Raw genomic sequence first — 18,717 nt, forward strand, 5'->3', positions numbered from 1 at the left:
GACGACAAAAAGCTTTAAACATTTTGGCTTAAATACTGACAAAATATAAGGGAAAGTTTAAACACTTAGGCAACAAAGTGAATTTGGGAAATTACTATGCACACAGTTCAATTATAACTAGTTATCTTTCAACATCTATTCTCCCCCTCTGCTTTCTAAGGTAAGTAGTAAACTTTTTTTGACTGAGTACCTTGTCACTCAGAATACATTTTTCAGGTTTTGCCAACTAAGTGTTTTTAGAAAAGTATGTTTTAGGAGTAGGAGGGAGGCAGAAGTGAGAACTATAATAACTACAAAATGTCCTTAAAGGAAAAAGATGTGCTGCTGGTCTAAGTGGCAGATGCCTATAATCCCAGCTACTTGGAAGGCTAAGGCAGAAGGATTGCAAGTTTAAATCTACCTTAGCAACTTAGAACCTGTCTCAAAATAAAAATAAAAAGGGCTCAGGGATATAGCTCAGTGGCAAAGTGCCCCAGGGTTTAATCCCCAGTATGACAATAAATAAATAAATTAAAAATACATAAAAATTTAAAAAGAAAACAATAAAGATGTGCTTTTTATTTTTTACCTTGATTTCTGCAGATGACAATGTGACATGGCTGTACATGGAACCACTTCCACTAGTACCATTGATGGAATTACTGTTACCAGGATGTCATAACAGCAGGCTAGAAGTAAACCAAGGGAAAATCTGGGTAAATCCTCTAGTCTCACTCACTTTTAGTTGTTTTATCACCAAATTTAAAGGTCACAGCTAGCAATACACTCTCATTAGCCTTGCTATAAATGGAGGAAAGGCTTTTTTTTTTTTTTTCCTTTGGGACACGGACCTCTTTAAATTGCTCAGGCTGGTCTTGAACTCACAATCCTTTCACCTACAGCTTCCTGAGTTGCTGGGATTACACACCTATACCACCAAGCCATGTAGTTATATACAGCTAGTTACAGTTGTTTAGATAGTTTTTCAGGAATGTGGAGGAAGCTCAAAGCATTTGAATTCACCAAGCCTTCACTTGGGCCTGCACAAGTATCTGATAGGTGACATTTTGATGTCAGAGGGCCAGACCTCCACCCTGCTGAGCACGCTACTATAGTGATTTTCTGAACATATCTCCTATAAAGAGCCACAGTTTGACAAGCATGCACAGAGCACTGATTACTTCACTTTTCCTTACCACCAATCATCTTTTCCTATGTCTTAGACCACCCTACTTCTTTATCCCATAAATATTGCCAAACCATATTCTCAGGGAGGTGGATTTGAGGTTTGCTCTCCCATTTCCACATACTTTATTCCTAGCTAAATAAATTCTTTCTCCTTTGCAAAATTTGCTTTGGTGTTTGGCATACTGCAAGTTTGATGGGCAAAAAGGTCTGGTTTGGTAACAGAGGCAATCCAGATATCTGACACTATCGCAGCCCAGTATTCTCATTTTAAAGCATTCTGAAGTCTCTAAATTGCTTTTTGATGAGAGAAAAACAAACTTCCATTTTTATTTTTGTGGCATTGGGATTGAATCCAGGGACGCTCTACCACTGAACTACATTCCCAGTCCTTTTCTCTTTTTTCTTCTTCAAAGACTGCCTTGCTGACTTTCCCAGGCTGACCTCAAACTTGCAATCTTCCTGCCTCAGTCTCCCTAGTTGCTGTTGCTGGTATTACAGGTGTGTGTCACTGCACTTGGCTAAAAAAGACTTCTATCTTAATCTCCTGTTGTTTTGGACTTGATGCCACTTGAAGCTTAACCTAATTTGAACCGATACAAGTAGTCATCCAGAAGTTACAGTTGTGCAGAAAGGAATTTCACTGGATAAGGGCAGAAAAACTTAGTGGCAAAGGGATCTTAAATTCACTCTCCCTCTTTCTCAAGTTTTATGCTATGCTGTATTGACCACAAGGCTGCTATACCCATGGCTCTGTAGGAGAGTGTAATTTTTCCACAATCTAGACTTTGGAGTAGCATTTCCTAAAACATCCTCTATAGACCCTTGGAGGCATGGGATATGGTTTTAGTTAGTTCCTATCTAGGCACTTAGTACTTTAAAAAGTTGTTAGGAGGCTGGAAGAATTGCCATTACAGAGGGATTGCCTAACATGCAGTAGGCCCTGGGTTTGAGTATTAAATTAAACAGATTTACATCTTTGGGTAGTTAGCACTCTGTTCTGCAAGTTCAAAACTCATTGTTAGGAAGAAAGTCCACAAGGAAAGAGTATGTCCAGGGGCAGGAGTGAAAGAGAACAGAAGTTCATTATAACATATAATTAGGCAGTATTATACAGTAGCTAGATACAATTTCTAGAGTTCAAATTACTGTTCAAATCCTGACTCTCCCAGTTACTAAGTAGCTGGGTCCCCCCCCCCCCGAAAGGGGGGGGGTTATTTCTTTATTTCTTAATCTCACTGGGTGTCATTTTTTTATAATAGCAGTTAACACACAAGAAGTTGTGAGGACTTAAATGATTATTATAGTGCCTGACTTAATAATGAACATTCAATAAATGCAAGCTATTACTATCATTCTGGGAATCACTTAGTAAAGGAAGCAGGAACTGACTGTACATAGCCCAATTTGTAGAAAGCTTACTCTGTGCCAGGAATTGTACATATAAGACCTTATTTTACTCACAAGGAAGCTAAAGGTTAGGTTCAGTGACTTTCCCAAGATTATAAACTAATTTTGCCAGCCAGAATTTAAACTCCACTTGGATTCTAGAGACATGCTTCTATGAAAATTCAGAATAAGAGCATGCAGGTTTTCCTATGTGTCCTCTTGTTTATTACCTTTCAATTTCCCCCTCAGAACACATACCAGCAAATTCTTTAAAACTAAAAAGGTTTGTATGGGAATGGGAGATACAGAAATTGGAGAGAACTGAATTCAACACACAGGATGAGGTGAGTCCTGGGAAATGCAAGGATGCTCAGCAAGGGAGCTGTGGCAAAGAATGGGAGGAGCAAGGGCAGCAGGCTGACCAGACCTTAAAATATGCCTCTTACTGAGTTATCTGAAAAGTGGCCTCTCAAGTTTCAGTTGTTACTCAATACTTTTAGAATAGTGTTCACAGTAAACCACAAGATTAATTATTTGATTCAGCAATTTCATCCTTTCTAAACTAGCACTTAAACTGAATAACTTTGAATCCAAAGTGTTTGGTGATTTAAAAAGTATTTCCTTACACGGAGTCCACGCTACACGAGTAAGGCAAAGAAAATCGGTTTTTATTGCAAAGATGTTTCAATAAAATTGTCAAAATGTTGCAAATGGGCTCCCTTTGATTTGCCAAAGTGTAAAAAAGTAACCTTAAGAGTTTCGATTGGAAACTTAGCTTTTCCTTCTTCTAGGCTCGAAAAACGTTCTATGTTTATCTTTATCAAGACAGCTTTATTCATTCATAAATGTCAAATGAACGTGAGCGGAGGGGAACAAAGTAAAACCACAAGTTCACAAATTGGGTAGGGGAGACTACGGTTGCATTAAGTTTTTCCTACGACGTTCCAGGAGTTTGGAGATGGAGTACACCGCCGGTGCCGCCTCTTATTTGTTTTTATATGTGTCAGTGCAGATCCCTCACCCAGTCACTTTCGCTGCACGTGCGGACTCGTGGGGACAGCCCAGCAATTCCGTCCCGAGGGCGGCTGAGTCACCCAGCCGCCCACGCGGCCTAGGAGGGCCTCCGGAGCTCCATCAAGGCCCGGCCACCGCAGCAGGCTCCCAGCTGGCGGGCGCGGCTGCTCCGCTGCTCCTCCGCCACCCGGAGGGCGCCGCAGGTTCCTGCGCCCTGGGTCGGTCTTCCATTTTCTCCGCCAGCGCCCGCCTCCCGCCCCAGCCTTCTTCTTGCTCAAAGTGCTATGGGACCCGGCTCTGACCACTATCCCTCTGCAGCCTCAGAGGAAGAAAGCCACCAGCCTGATACTGAAGGGTTGGCACCCGGGCCACTCAGGCACGCCCTCCGAAGCGCATGCGTCAACCTCCAGCACGCGGGTCCTATCTCCCGTGACGTGGCGATGCGGAGGCGGAGCCAAGGCCGGTAGCGGGAGGGTGGGGGAGGAAGAGCGAGGTGAGCGCGGACGTCAGAGTGGAGAGCGGAAGGTCAGGAAGGCTCGGAGCGGAAGTGAGAGTAGGGAGTCTGTCCGCCATTGTGGACCCGAGAAGCGGAGAGCGAGAGGGGAAGAGGAGCGTGCAAGCGTAAAAGACGGGCCCCTTCCGCTGACTGCCGAGCGCGAGGCTCTCTTTTTGGTTTCTCAGCTAGCGGCTGCAGCGGCGGCGGCTGAAACAATCATCCGCCGAGGGCGACAACTAACTGCTGTGAGTGCACGGGGAGAGGCCCAGGCGGCGGCGGCGGCGGCTCCTCTCGGGTTGCGGTGAAGAATGTCAGCCACTAGCGTGGATCAGGTGAGGGAGCAGAGGCCGCAGCCTCGGCGAAGGCCTGAGCCCCAGAGCTCCACCCTCGCGTGGGGCCCCGGCTCCTCCCCGTCGCCGCCGGCCCCATAACGGTGCCTGGGGAGCAAGTTGCTGCGGTCCTGTCTCCCGGGCCGGGGCGTGCGCCCTGGCCTCGGAGCCTGCGGCCCGGGCAGACGGGCGGGCGCGCTGCCGCCGGAGGTGGGGGAAGAATGCTCGCAGGGGCCTGAGGATGCATCTCGAGGGCGGCAGATGTGGGGCTGAGACAGGAGAGCTCTGGGAGACGGATTCCGTGTGGCGGGTGGGAGGTTTAAGGATGGGGGTGGTTGGGAAATTGGTGGCTGTGGAGGATATGGTGGGTTTGCTCCTACGCGGCATGTTTAAAATAACTTATCTTTGATAATGTTTTTGATTAACACACTTTTCTTTCCTTCTTTTTCTTCTCTTTACCTCACCTTTCATCTTGTTACACAGAGACCTAAAGGACAAGGCAATAAAGGTGAGTTTGGCTTTTTTTTTCTTATTAACTTTATCTTGGTGTTACTTTTAAACTGAATAGGGGTTTTGTTTTTGTTTTTTTTCAGTAAAGGATTAGAGAGGCATTTATCAGAGCTAAGGTAGCCCAAACTTTGATAGTTTTTTTCAGCCACTTTTACAGAAACCAGAATACTACAAGAAATAGCTTTCTTAGTTGTATTTAAGTTAAAACATATTTTTGTGAATGTAGTGGTATTTCTTTAGTTACTCAGTTTGCGTTAATGTGACTTTTGCTACAAAAATTCCACACATGCATATGGTTAACTATGTTTTTAGAGTGAACATTTTGTTTGATGAATCTGGATTATATTTAATATGCAATTCACATAGTGTTCCATGTCACATTAATGAAAATCGTACTGTTAATGACTCTGGTTCTGTCGAAGTCGATTGCAGTGAGGCAGTAGCCAGAGAGAACTCATAACTGAAGAGGCATGTAATCTTGCTGTATAATTGGGATTGCAAGGTGTGACTCAATCTTATTTTACAAAGGACTGAGAAGGAAATAATTTGAGAGCTTTCTGCTAGGATTATATCTTTAGTAATAGTACCATTGAAAGTAAAGTAAGTGTATTTTGTATTAATATGGAACAATGTAGTCAGCTGACTGAAACATTATGACATTAATCATGTGACTTTAGTAAGTATAGAATAATTACTGCTTTCTTGATTTAGTGCCAATTAAATTACATTAGAGTAAATTATATATTTATAACATTTTGTAATAGGGCTTAAAATTATACTAAATAGAATTATACTTCCTTTTTTAATTTTAGTAACAAAGTGTTACTTAGGAATTAAGATCTATAATAGCCTTTTTTAGATATGAGTTCAATGTTTTTATTTGCTCTTTCAATTCTTGGGGCTTTTATTTGCTATTGTAAATCTGGTTAATTTGAAAAGGAATAAGTTCTGTATACACAAATTAGTTAATTTCCTTTATGTTGTAGTTTTTCTAAGAATTTTTCCATACCAGATCTAAGGCACTGTTAGGTAGCACATTTATTTGTTTTAATTAAAGATGTTTTCTTTAATGTTTAGACATTTTTACTTTTAGAATTTTTATTTTTAGAATCATTTTCAGCCTTATAAGCATAAACCTCAGATTTGGATAGTGTTTGTTTTAAATGATTTTTTTTACAGATATGTAAAAGATTTAAGAGGAATGATCCATTAATTTCTTTTTTTGCTAGTCTGCCCATTAGGAGGTATGTAGACTTGGAGATGTGAAATCTGTGGTCATTATTGCCTAGAGTAAATTATTTTATCCTAGATCTATGGGGAGGTGGCACTTTGCAAGGCTATTTGAAATGCTAAAAGTGTTTTGTGTTACCTGCTTTAAGGTAAGTACACAAGTTCTATGAAGTACTTCACTTGTTTGCTAAAACAGGATAGATCTTCTTAGTGTAAGATAGTTCTATATTACTATAAGTGATTTATGACAAGATTATTTCACTTAGACATCGCCTAGTGACAGACATCTCGGATATTGTAGATAAAAATGACCTATAAACTACATATTGACTAAATTTTTTTTGATGTTTGAAAAAGTTAACACATCTGTATCACTTCTAATTGTGAGTAAGACACACATACAGACCGTTTATTTGGGTAGTTCCTTTTTCCAAAAGATTTTCTTTTTAATTTTTTGATCAACTCATGAATTTACCTAAAGATAGGATGATGGACTGGTATTTCTTGAAGTCCTGAGTTCTGATTTGTAGCTGTTAACTTGCCAAGTGAGCTTGAACATGTTACACCATCTTGTCACAGTTTCCCCTCTATGAAATAAAAATAATAGCTGTAACCATTAATTCTGTTGTTGTGAGGATTGTTGTAATTATAATAGTTTATTGCTTTTAGTAGTTATTGCATTTGCTGGATTTATTTTCACCTTCTAAAAGAAGACTCTATTCTGGAGTCTTGACAGGAAGGGGGAAAAAAGCTAAAAGTACTGGTACTCATTTATATTGCTTTAAAATGGTAGATGTTACAAATGCACAAATAACACATATATACATGTATTTTTATGCCTTTTCAGGGCAAATTACAAAACCAAGTCAGCACTACCAGTTGAACTGATACAAGTATCTGTGTGTACTTGACACTATTCTGCTTTAGCTGACTTGATTTTCAAACTAGTGAAATTTTATAATAATTCTGTTTACTGTAGTTAAGCTAAAAGTATAGTTATTTTCTCTGAACCACAACATTAATATTCTAAGAATATGGGTAGTAATCTTGAATTCCATACTTAGCAAACTTATGAAAAATACATTTTCTGAGAAGTTGTTGTCAGAGTTTGAAAGCATAATCCTTTTTAATTGGCAATATAATTTCAGAGATGCTGTATTTCTTTTCTGATTTATCTGCAGTTGATATTTCTTAGCCTAATACCTGGCTTTAGTGTTTTTGATTTTTTGCTAAGTGTTTTCCTGTATATTCTTAATGTCTTAATGTACTAAAGGATAAATGCAATTCTATTATCAGTCCCTTTGTTTGGGCAATATTGCTTTTGAAGTATAACTAATAATTCTAGATTTGTTTATAAGTTTTGAATTATTTTTTAATTAATATTGTTCTGTGTGAAATGTCAAATCTCTTTATATATGCTTGGCAAAGGAAGTACCAAAAGATAGTTGAAATTTAAAGGTAATTGCTTGTTGGTGCATAATTTAATACTGACTTTCTTTTACTTTTATTTTTTAATAAGTAGAATTTTTGCTTGCTAGAATACAGGTGTGTTCTGCCTTTACTTGGAAGCACTATGGATGGAAGTGTCAGATGCCATCTTAGGCCTTACTCTTGCTTTTCTTTTGTTCCTTAAATATAAAAATAAGCAAATACATGGAAAATAATTTATTCCCTCCTATTTTCTCCTTTTCCTTCCAAGGGAGAGACATATACATCATTTCATACAGTTGCAATTTAAAAGAATTAGGTTGAATTTGACTAAGTCTTAATATTTAGAAAAGTAGTGGAAAATGCCTTGTATTTTGGCAGTGTGGTATTGTATTCCCTCCCCATTTTCCTCAGAAATGATTTCAAAGCACTTTAAATTTTAGGCTTCATTTTATCATTAATCCTCACAACATTCCTATAAGGAGATAGAGGGTATATGGTATTGTCGCTGTTTTTGTAGGTGGGAAAACATGATGCACACATCTGTTGACTTTCCTAACTTGATGTAGTCAGGACCAGAGCAAAGAATCACCTGGCTTCTAAGGCCCATGTTCTATCTTGATTTGACTCTGCTTCATAGAGCAGAGGAAACAGGCGAAGAATCATGTAAGTCATCTGTTCTTTTTTCCCCTGAAGAACTTTTACAGACTATGGAAGTGGCTTGGATTTCATTACTATTTAATGGCTTTCAGTCTCCAAGACATTAGATTGTCATTAAGTAATGTACAGATACTAAAGTCCGTATAAGACAGTTGAAGTTTTGAGAGAAAGATATGCTTTTAAAACTCAAGGGTCAGTTTCTTATAGTCTAAAGCAAATTGCTTATCACTATGTGTTAAATACTTTGAGCTCTTTATTTTTCCTTAGCTTGACTTACACTTTGTATATACTTTTTAGAACATTTTAGACATGTTCAAATGATTTAAAAATAACTAAATTGTATTTACTTAGTGAATATGAATACTAAGTTCTCAGAAGATTTAGAATAGATCAGGTGAGGAAGAACAGTATAATATGTATTCAGATAAATTTTTAGTGTGTACTTTTTTACTTTATTAGCAATATGAGCTAGAGATCTGAGAATCTAATTGATACAAGAGGTAGGTGTAATTTCAGAATGATTAGCTGTTTGATATATTGGCTACTGTGTACAAATGTAATAGTCCAGTGGTAAGGATTTTTTTATTTCAAGAAGTGAATAACTACCTTTGATAAAGAGGAAGTAATGCCAGTGATGAAGAACAGGTATGTCAGAATCTTCTGAACTAAAATGATTAGCCCAGCCCTTAAAATGGCACTAGATAAAACCTAAGGCCCCTTCTCTTTATTTTTGTTATTAGTGACTATTACATATTTAATTTTGGGGGGCACATTTAGCTTAACCTTAGCTAGTTCAGGTGTAGTTCAGTTAAACCACCTCAGTGGAGTCAGAATCAAGTTGACTTTCAGGTTGTTCTTGTGGCCTCTGAGAAGTAATAACAACATCATAAAAGGTCTTCTTAGAAGGCTTTACAGAGTAGCATTGTCTCTGAGTGGTCAGTGCTTCTCAAGCCAGTCTTAACTCATAATATTATCATTGAGATAATGTGAACTCATGGCAAAATTAGAGATAATGAAAACATTAATGATATTATAAAGGAACATACATTATAATCCCATCACCCCCATATTCATTTGAAATACTTTGTGACATCTTCAGATAGAGTTTTTTATTTTGTTTTTTGTTTTTCTTTTTCCCTTATAAGAAATTGATATCCCTCAAACTTTCAACTTTTTTCAAGTTTCAGTAGTATATTTACACATTGCTATGACATCGGATTTTGACCTCCTACCTCTTCTGTTTTCATGGTTCTAAGGTCATTCTTAGTCCTTTTGGGATCTTGTAACATTTAGTGTAATAATATCCAAGATTATTGAACACTGTCATTTAATACTCAGCTAAGATGAGATAGGTACTAGGAATAACCTGGAACAGAGTAGTCACCCATGGGTTAGAGAGGCTAAGTCACTACTGGACATCTCTGTCTCCTCAGTGGAGGACTTGGAATTCAAATTCAGGATGTTCTTTTGCATTCTGTGCTCAAACACACTCTGACACAGTATTCAGAGAATAACTTTATAGGGTGTTTATAGAAATGACTTCTGAATAAATACAACATTCTATGTTATTCTCTGATTTGTTTTCAAGATTTAGCATGATTATCTTTGGTATTTCAGTTGTATTTCTATTTCCATGTGAAAGTCCTCAAATTTATTTTTTGGTTCTGGGAATTGAACCCAGGACTTTAGTGCATGTTCAGCACATACTCTGCCACTAAGCTGTATACCTCCAGTCTTTATATTTTTCTAATAAAGGCTCTTTTTATTTAATTTCTCAATTATGTTTATTTATTGTGATATTGTTTAAAGTAAATTTTAGCCACTTTCTTTAACTGAAGACATTAAAGTCATTTTCGGGAACATTAGACAAAAAAAGTTGTATTCTTTATTTACCTTTATTGGACTAATAGATTTTTAACAAAGGTAGAGAACAGTCAGAAATCTCTGTTGTCCACAATACTGCTTGAAATAGTTATTTTAGATTTAAGAATAGTATTTGAGAACCCTTTCCAATATTTTTATGTTACCTCACATACCACAGTTGAAAGTGAGATAGGTACTTGAAGTTTTTGGTAAGGGAAAGTGCGTGCGTGCGTGTGTGTATGTGTATGTGTTAAAAAAAATTATATATATATATATATATAGTTTGTATTCATAATAATTTAGGCTTATTTATTATAAGATTTCAAAGATTTTTGTGGTACATAAATATTTGTATATAAAATAAAGCTTATCCTTAAGAGGGTTCTTAAATGGAAAGAAAAAAGAACTCAGGATTACTTTTTCTGAGTTGGTTTGAAAAATATCTAAAATGTTAGGTGTGCTGTGAGTTTCATAAAGATAATTGCAACACTTCTAATACAAGTATGTTTTTTAGTTTCAGTACAAAACGGTTCGATTCATCAAAAAGATGCTGTAAATGATGATGATTTTGAGCCATACTTAAGTAGCCAGACAAATCAGGTAAGTCTTTTGACAGAAGTAGTTTAGGAAGTTAAACATTTTTAGTATTAACTGAATTTTTAGCTAAGTATTTTAACTGAAAAAGACTAACTATAGCATGAATGAATTCTTCTGGTGTGCTTACATGAAGTGAATAACAGTGGCAGGTCCTTGCACAGGCAAATTTTTCTTTAGAGATTCTAGGTAGCTGAAAGTAGATTATGGAATATAAAATAAGTACTTAAAGTTGAACCTTTCTTTTTACATATCATGGTTAGGTTTTTTTGGATGTTGAAATACTCTTAATCTTATATCACTACCATATCTTCGTAATTAAAACAAATAAGTTTGTTTCTTATTTGCTAGAAATTTTTGTGTGGTGAGGATATTGTATGTGATATTTTTGACTAAATGTAGGATTTGCTTTTTTAAAAGGTATTCTGATGTGAACTTCATTGATAATTACTGCAAGTTATAATATGACCTATTAATGTTAAGGATTAGAATTAAGGATTTTATAGACACTTCTATACTGTGAACATGAATAGTCAGTGAGATCATTAGTAACTGGTAGTTTGTTGTGTGCGTGCGTGCTTGTGTGCGTGCTGGGGATTGAACCCAGAGCTTTGTACATGCTAAGCATGTGCCTTACTACTAAGCCACATGGAGTTTTATATAGGGATAATTTAAGCTTTGAAAAACAACAAAATAAAGGCATTTGATATCTTTGTACTATTTCTGTAAACCACTTCTGTTATTAAAAGTGTGTCACTGCTAGAAACAAATTTTAAAAAGAAATTTTCAGTATCACTTTCTTTAGAGAGACCTTCCTGAGGTAAATCTGCTTTTGTTTTGCTTGAAAAAAGATACATGGAAAATGTACTACAAAATTTTAACCTAGATTTTTAAAACTGAATTAGGAACCAGATATTATTGTGGAACTTAACAGTAAAGTTGTACAGAAAATTTGAACAAAGTCTACATTTGTAGAATGTAGAATTACTTTTAGAACTGGGAAGAATTTGGTGTATTCAACCTGATCTACCTCTTGATTGTTCTGCTTGGAAGGGAATAAGTAAAGGCAAAAGAATAAAAACTGGTGGTAGAATCTATCTACTCACGAAGGAGTGAAAAATTGATTTCACATTTGTGTGATCTTTATGATCTCAGTACCAACTTTTCTACCTAAGGGGTTGTGAAAGAGCATATCACTGCAAAGTTGGAGAAATCATGGTTATGAAATGTATTATAAGTTTTAAGTACACTTTTATTGTATTTTGACTCATGTATTACTCTCAGTTAACATCCATCATGGCACTGTTTCCCAACCTTTTTCTAATGTTACAAGGTATAGTACATATACTAAAAAGTCCTCTATCATCAGATAAACTTAGGAAATTTGTTGAGCTAAACAATTGACCTTTTTTTGCTACTTGATTTCATAGTTTATATACTAAAGTGTAAAATGACAATATATATAAAACTCCTTTAACTTGTTCAGACTTTTTGTTTGTTTTTTTGGTGCTGGGTATTGGCCTCTCACATGAGAGGCAAGTGCTCTACTGTTGAACTACATCCTCGGTCCTTCTTTAAAACTTCTACTTTGAGACAGGGTGTTGGTAAATTTGCCCAGGTTGGCCTCAAATTTGCAGTCCTTCTTTCTTAACCTTTCAAGTAGCTGGAATTACAGGCATGCACTACTATCCCTGGCTCAAATTCTGTTTTTAAGGAAATTTAGTGAACTCTACAAGGTTGGGATTTACTACCTGAAAAAATCATCTTGTTTTAATTGATTATGTAAATACTTTACGATTATTCATTATTTGTCAGGATGACTTAGAACAGTTTTTGTTGTAGGAAATTTTTGTCACACAGTGTTTTGATGGTTTGCAGAGGCACTTCAGGGACTGACTAAGGGATGCCAGGGGAGGTTTCCTGGATTCTACCTGCCTGGCAACCAGATCTTTTCTTTGGGGCATTTTATCTATTTTATAGAAGGTTCCATTTGTAAAAGTTGTTTGAAAAAGTGTTAGAAAGTCATTATTTTTTAAAAATTTAAAAACTTTGTTGTGCTGGGGATTGAAACATGCCAAGCAGAAGCCTTACCACTGAGCTATAATGATTTTCTCTGCTGAAAATCATTACTTTTTAAAAAGATATTTGTGTTAGTAGTGAAGTCAAATGAATTTTTCATTTGCATTACTGCTTCTCATGTTGGGTCAAAATTATTTATAAAATATTTATTTTAATGTGATATACAAATGGAAAGATTTAAAATTTTTATGTTTATTATTTCAATTTACAGTATTGGAATCAACATATTTTGTCCTATTTGAAGGGAAATTTAAAGTTTGATTTCACTGAGGCTGTGTTTTGCCTCTCCGCACTAGCACTGTATAGGTTTTCAGCAGTTGTCTTCCATGGTACTAAAAATAATTATTTCTAATGAGGCATATATTTACATTTTAAAGAGTACTAACACTATAGAATGTTGAAAACTGTATTTCTTAGGGAAAAACTGAAAATTATCAGAAATCTTAAAGGTAAGTTACATAAAAATTTATTGTTACATAGCTAAAATGTAAAATTTAAAAGAAATGCAGTGTTTTAAAGAATATTTTCATAATTTTGTGAAAGACTGCATTAACTTATGAAATATCTCAAGTAATTGTTGGCATCCTTTAAAGTTATACAAGTATTTAATAAGATTCTTCCCTACCACCTAACTGAAATAATATTTTAAAAAATTTCATCCTATACACATTGTACTTTTAAGATTAAATTTCCTTCATCTGATTTTAAAATTATAAATAATGAAATGATTTTTTTGGTGGAAAGATGTTTAACATTTTTGACTGTGGTTTAAATTGTTTATATTTAGAGCTAATTCATATCAAACCTAGGGATGGATTAAAATAACTTGTTGGCCTTTCTATTCCTGTGGTAGCATATTTCTATTTTATAGTGTCTTATTTCTTTTTTTTTAGTGGTGCTGAAGTTTGAACTCAGGGCCTGAAGTGGCAAGCCCTGTCCCGCTTCACTTTCAGCCACTATAGTATTTAATACTGTTTAATTTATAGGGAATATTTGTGTGTATATCTATGTATAGAGAGATTATTTTATAAATTAAAAAGTAAATGTCCTTCAGATCTTAAAATTAATTCTCTATAGTTATTTAGAAACTATATTTCAGTGGTCATTGTTAAAGATACCACATGATTTGTGCATACAAAATTGACAAATTGGAAAACTGAAGTTTGGGGAAATAATTCAAACTATGTTTATTAGAGAGAAGTGTCAACAATTTTAAAAAAATAGTATTTGAATTTTATTTTCTGTTTGCCATCACTGACCTCATTTAAGATTTTCCTTATCTGCACAGCAGAATGATTTCCTTACTGGTAGTTCTTCTTAACCCATTATGTTCACATAGGGAATACCTATAAAAGCTTAAATTTGGCAACAAATATACCATGGGTATCTTTGAAATAAATATCAATGTTTTTAGAATTATGTTCTTTTGAGACAGTTAATAGGTGAATGACTAATGATAATATTATTAGTGATATTGTTAATATTATCAGTGATGGTAAATTGCATGATAAGCTGTGGATTGATTTCCAGTTTGTTTTAATGCACTGGTTTCAGTGTTACTGAAATATTTGCAGAATTGAAAATGAGGGATTTACTGAGTTAAAATCCAAGTCTGATTGTGATACATGGTCAATGTTAATAAGATATTCAGGAATAAGAGGCTGAGTCAGGAGTATCAGAAGTTTGAGGCTAGCCATTGCAATTTAGTCAAATGAAAACAGGGCTAGCAATGTAGCTCATTTGGTAGAGTGCTTGCCTAATGTGTCCTGGGTTCCATCTCCAGTACTGCAAAAATTAAAAAAAAAAAAAAAAAAAATTCTATACCTGTTACTACAGTGGATGCATTTATTAAGTGAGTGCCTTTAAAATGACTCCAGGTTTTGTTTTGTTTTGTTTTTTAACCTGTATATCTTTTGTCAACTTTCTCCATCTTAGGGAAATACGTCTTATCATTATTCCTGAAAATATAAGTATTTTCTGAATGTTTCTTTTATTGTCTTAATTTTTGTGTGAAATTTTCTCTATGTAGTCTTTTCTGATTTTCTAGTTATTGGCTTTCTCCTATTTGTACTAAAGTAGTTTCTTTTGCTTTCTTTGTTCTATGGTTATAGTCCTATCACTTTGTAAGGTAAATGTCTTCCCCACTATATCTATGTAGTGCTCTAGGTTGGAGACCTGTATTCTTCATGTTTTTATTCCCAGTGACTGGCATGATATCTGGCACAAAGTAGGTATTCATTAAGTATTTATTAAATTAATGAATAGATTATGTTATTTGATAGAATTAGAGAATGAAGAATTATGGTTGATGAAATATTCAGATTTTATTATATAACACATTTTTTTCTTATGACATCCTTATGATTAGATGTTCATTAATTATATTTTTGAAAAGTGCAGTAGCACAAGAAAATGCATAAAAGCATTAAAAATATGGTGAACATTACTTTTTATTGTTAGTTTAGGAGTCAGGAGTTTCCCAAGTACTCAGGTTTGTTTGTTTGTTTGTTTGTTTTTTTAAATGTGTGTGTGTGTTTTTAGATAGGGTCTTGCCGAATTATCCAGGGTGGCCCTGGATTTCTGATCCTCTCTTCTCAGCTTCCCTAGTATCTGGATTACCCAGCTGTACTTAGGTTTTTAATGCCAAATAGTTTTCAGTTTTCTCTGCGCATAGGTGCTATTACTTACTGCTTTATAAGACCTTAACCATTTTTATTAACCTTTTAAGAGGTACAGTGTTTCTAGGATGTTTGGATAATCATGAAGTAAAAAAGTATATTAAGTTTTAATTGAAAGACTCATTTTTAATTAAGATAATTGAACTGAAATGTACCATAAGTATATTAGCTATATTTACCACACTGCATGATAAAACTTTAAAAAAACAACGTATTCTTCCTGAGATTTAAAAACCTTTGACCATCATCTCTCCCACCACCCTGGTCTCTACCATTCTATTCTCTACTTCCGTAAGTTTGCTTGTTTTAGATTGTAAATGTAAGTAAGAATATGTGATGTTTGTCTTGCTGTGCTTGACTTAGTTCACTTAGCTCTTAAGATTCTCAAAAATCCATTTGTATTGCAGAATTTCTTTTTTAAAAATTGAATGTTCCATTGTGTTTGTGTGTACCACATTTTCTTTATCCACTCAACCATTGATGAACACTTAGATTGAGTCCCTATCTTGGCTATTGTGAATATTGCTGCAGTGAACATTGGAGTGCAGATATCTCTTCAGCATATTGATTTAAAATCAGATCTCAAGATCTCTTCACTTTCTTTAATGAGATGAGAAAATAATTCAGAGCCTAAGTAACTTGGCTCCTTTCATCTAGGTGCTAAGTACCTGGGCTGCGATTAGAACCTAGATACCTCATAGGCTTATCTTGAACCTTCTAATCAGATAGCTTTTCCATATTGTATTTCTGTTTTTATGCTGTAGGTAGAAGAGTTTATGGATCTGTTCTCACAAGTATGTTTTTTCATGACCAGTGATTATTGTGCCTTTTTATTTTCTTTTTTACTTTGATGTTGGGGTCTCATTCTGTTGCCAAGGCTGGCCTCCAACTTTTAGACTCAGGTGATCTTACCTCCTTAACCTCCTGAGTGCCTAAGAATATAGGCATGTACCACCACTCCCTGCTTATTGTATCATTTTTATATTAACATATTACTGTTGTTTTCACCTTCTAATTAGTTCCTTGCATATAGGGATACAAAGCATTTCACATCACTGTGTTTAAAGGTTGTATTTCTTTAAAGAAGAATATAATAAGATTTCACTATGACTGAGACATTTCTATATCATGAATAGACTAGTTTAAACAGGCTGGATGTAAATTCCTAAGTTGATTTTATATATATATATATATCGTTATAATTTACTTTGAGATAAAAAATGGAACTAAGTTATGAATTGTTTTACATCATCAGTGAGTGTAAAGTTTTTCCTCTTCACTACTGAGGTAATTGAAATTAATAAAAATTCCACTTAGCTGACAATTTAAAAATGTCTTAAATTTATCAAAACATTAATTTATAATAATAGAAAAATTATGATTGAAACTATTGAAATTTTCTTTCTTTTTTCTTTCTCTTTTTTTAAGTTTTGCAATGCTGGGATTGAACTCAGGGTCTTATGCATGTTAGCCAAGTGCTTTTACTACTGAGCTACATCTCTAGCCACTGTGACTGTCTTCTTAGTAGAATCAAAACCAGAGCCTTGAGTTTTGAAAGGAGATCGCGTGAATTACTTTCATAGAGCTAGAGAAAAAAATCTCATTCAGCAAAAACTCCTGAAAGAATTAGAAAATAAATGGATAAACAGAACAGTGACCATTTATACAGTACATTAGAGGATTCTAGGTGTAGTGTATAACACTTGGAACCCTTGGTAACACTTTGTTTTTTTATCACATTGACTTCCCTATCAGCATTAGTACCTTTACTTTTAGCATACATTTTAGTAATCAAATTACAAATGTGTGTGCATGCGTGTACACATGTTTATCATTATCAGGGTTTCTGAATTTTACTCTTTAAATTCTTCAAGATTTTTTTTTCTTTAAATACCACTGTTGGTGTGTTAGAGCTTCCCTGAGGCTTCACTTTGGAGGTGTGTTTAAATGTAGCAGTCAGGATTTTTGCAGTTATACTACTATTGTGGTGTTTCTAAAACTGCCCTTAATCATTCATACCAATATTTTTGTGTTCTTTGAATATATTTTCAGTTATAGTTAATAATTACCTAGTAAAACTAAAAAACTGTTCAACTAAATTAGTAAATTTGTAACGTGAGTTTTTATAGTTTTGAATGCAGTAAAATTTTCCTTATATGTAGTGTATTTGGAGAATTGCTTTGTGATTTTTGTTTTTCTTTAAACAGTAATAAGAGACACATTTGCGTTTGGGTTCATGTTTTACTAGCAATAAATCTTTAGAATTGTGCTTTTCTTTTTTCATTTTTTTAGTGCTGGGGATGGAACTTGGGAACTTGCACTTGCTAGACAAGTGCTCTATCACTGAGCTACATCCCTAGTTCTTATCAGAATTGTTAATTTAAATAGAATTTGTTTAGTTCTAAAGTTAAAATTTGGTTATATCAGAGAATCATTTCAAAAGATAGTGTAGTATATTAAGCATTCTCATAGACAGTGGATAGTTGGAACAGTTGTGAGGTGTATCACAGTAACTTATTAGTAATATAATAGTGACTGGGAATGTAACTTAGTGAGAAGGTGGCCCTGCATTCATTCAATCCTGAGCACCAAACAAGCTAACAAAAAACAAAAGAAAAAACTAGTAATAATAAAATATCTCAGTTTTTAATGGTGAACTGTTTTAGTCAGCTTTTTCACTGTTATAACCAAAAGACCTGACAAAAACAATGTTGAGTAGGAAGTTATTTGGTGCTTTTGGTTTTAGAGGTACTCTATTGCTCTGGGCTTGGGGTGAGGCAGTTCATCAAGGCAGAGGGCAGATGGAGAAAAGCAACTCAGAATATGACAGTCAGGAAGCAGAGAGAGCAGTCCTCACCAGAGATAAATTTATACCCCAAAGGCATGTCTCCTTTCCTCTTCCTACCACACCATACCTGTATTCAGTTATTGCCCAGTTAATTTCTGTTAGTGGATTAACATTGATTATGTTAAGGCTGTCATTTCACCTCTGAATATTCTAGTATTATCTCACACATGAGCTTTTGAACAACTCCTCATATCTAAACCATAGCATAAGCCTTTTAAAAAATAACAGAATAAATGCCAAGTAGTATCTAAGATATTATTGTCATGCATTACTATTGATAGTAGTTACTTGCAGTGGTAAGGACTGAACCCAGGGCCTTGTGCATACACTAGTCAAGTGCTGTACCAATGAACTGTACCTTTCAGCCCTTGATGTACTTTCTTTAGTGGTAAAGCAGCTACATAATAACCCAAGAATATAATAGAGAAAAAAAAA

General features: G+C 35.1%; 1 protein-coding gene across 6 annotated transcripts in view; it reads left to right on the forward strand.

Moving 5' to 3' along the window:
• The first annotated feature begins 4,116 nt into the window (after window positions 1-4,116).
• Window positions 4,117-18,717, forward strand: part of YTHDF3 (YTH N6-methyladenosine RNA binding protein F3) — a 36,474-nt gene continuing 21,873 nt past the window's right edge. The window contains exons 1-4 of one of the 6 annotated variants that reach the window (XM_079150261.1): window positions 4,117-4,395; window positions 4,876-4,900; window positions 8,081-8,226; window positions 10,598-10,683. In XM_079150261.1, the coding sequence (XP_079006387.1) occupies window positions 8,169-8,226; window positions 10,598-10,683 (144 nt within the window). In that variant the 5' untranslated portion in view covers window positions 4,117-4,395; window positions 4,876-4,900; window positions 8,081-8,168. The other 5 variants (XM_079150263.1, XM_079150262.1, XM_079150259.1 and 2 more) reach the window with 5 other exon arrangements.

The sequence above is a fragment of the Sciurus vulgaris genome, assembly GCF_902686455.1.
Source record: "Sciurus vulgaris genome assembly, chromosome: 1".
Lineage (NCBI taxonomy): Eukaryota > Metazoa > Chordata > Mammalia > Rodentia > Sciuridae > Sciurus > Sciurus vulgaris.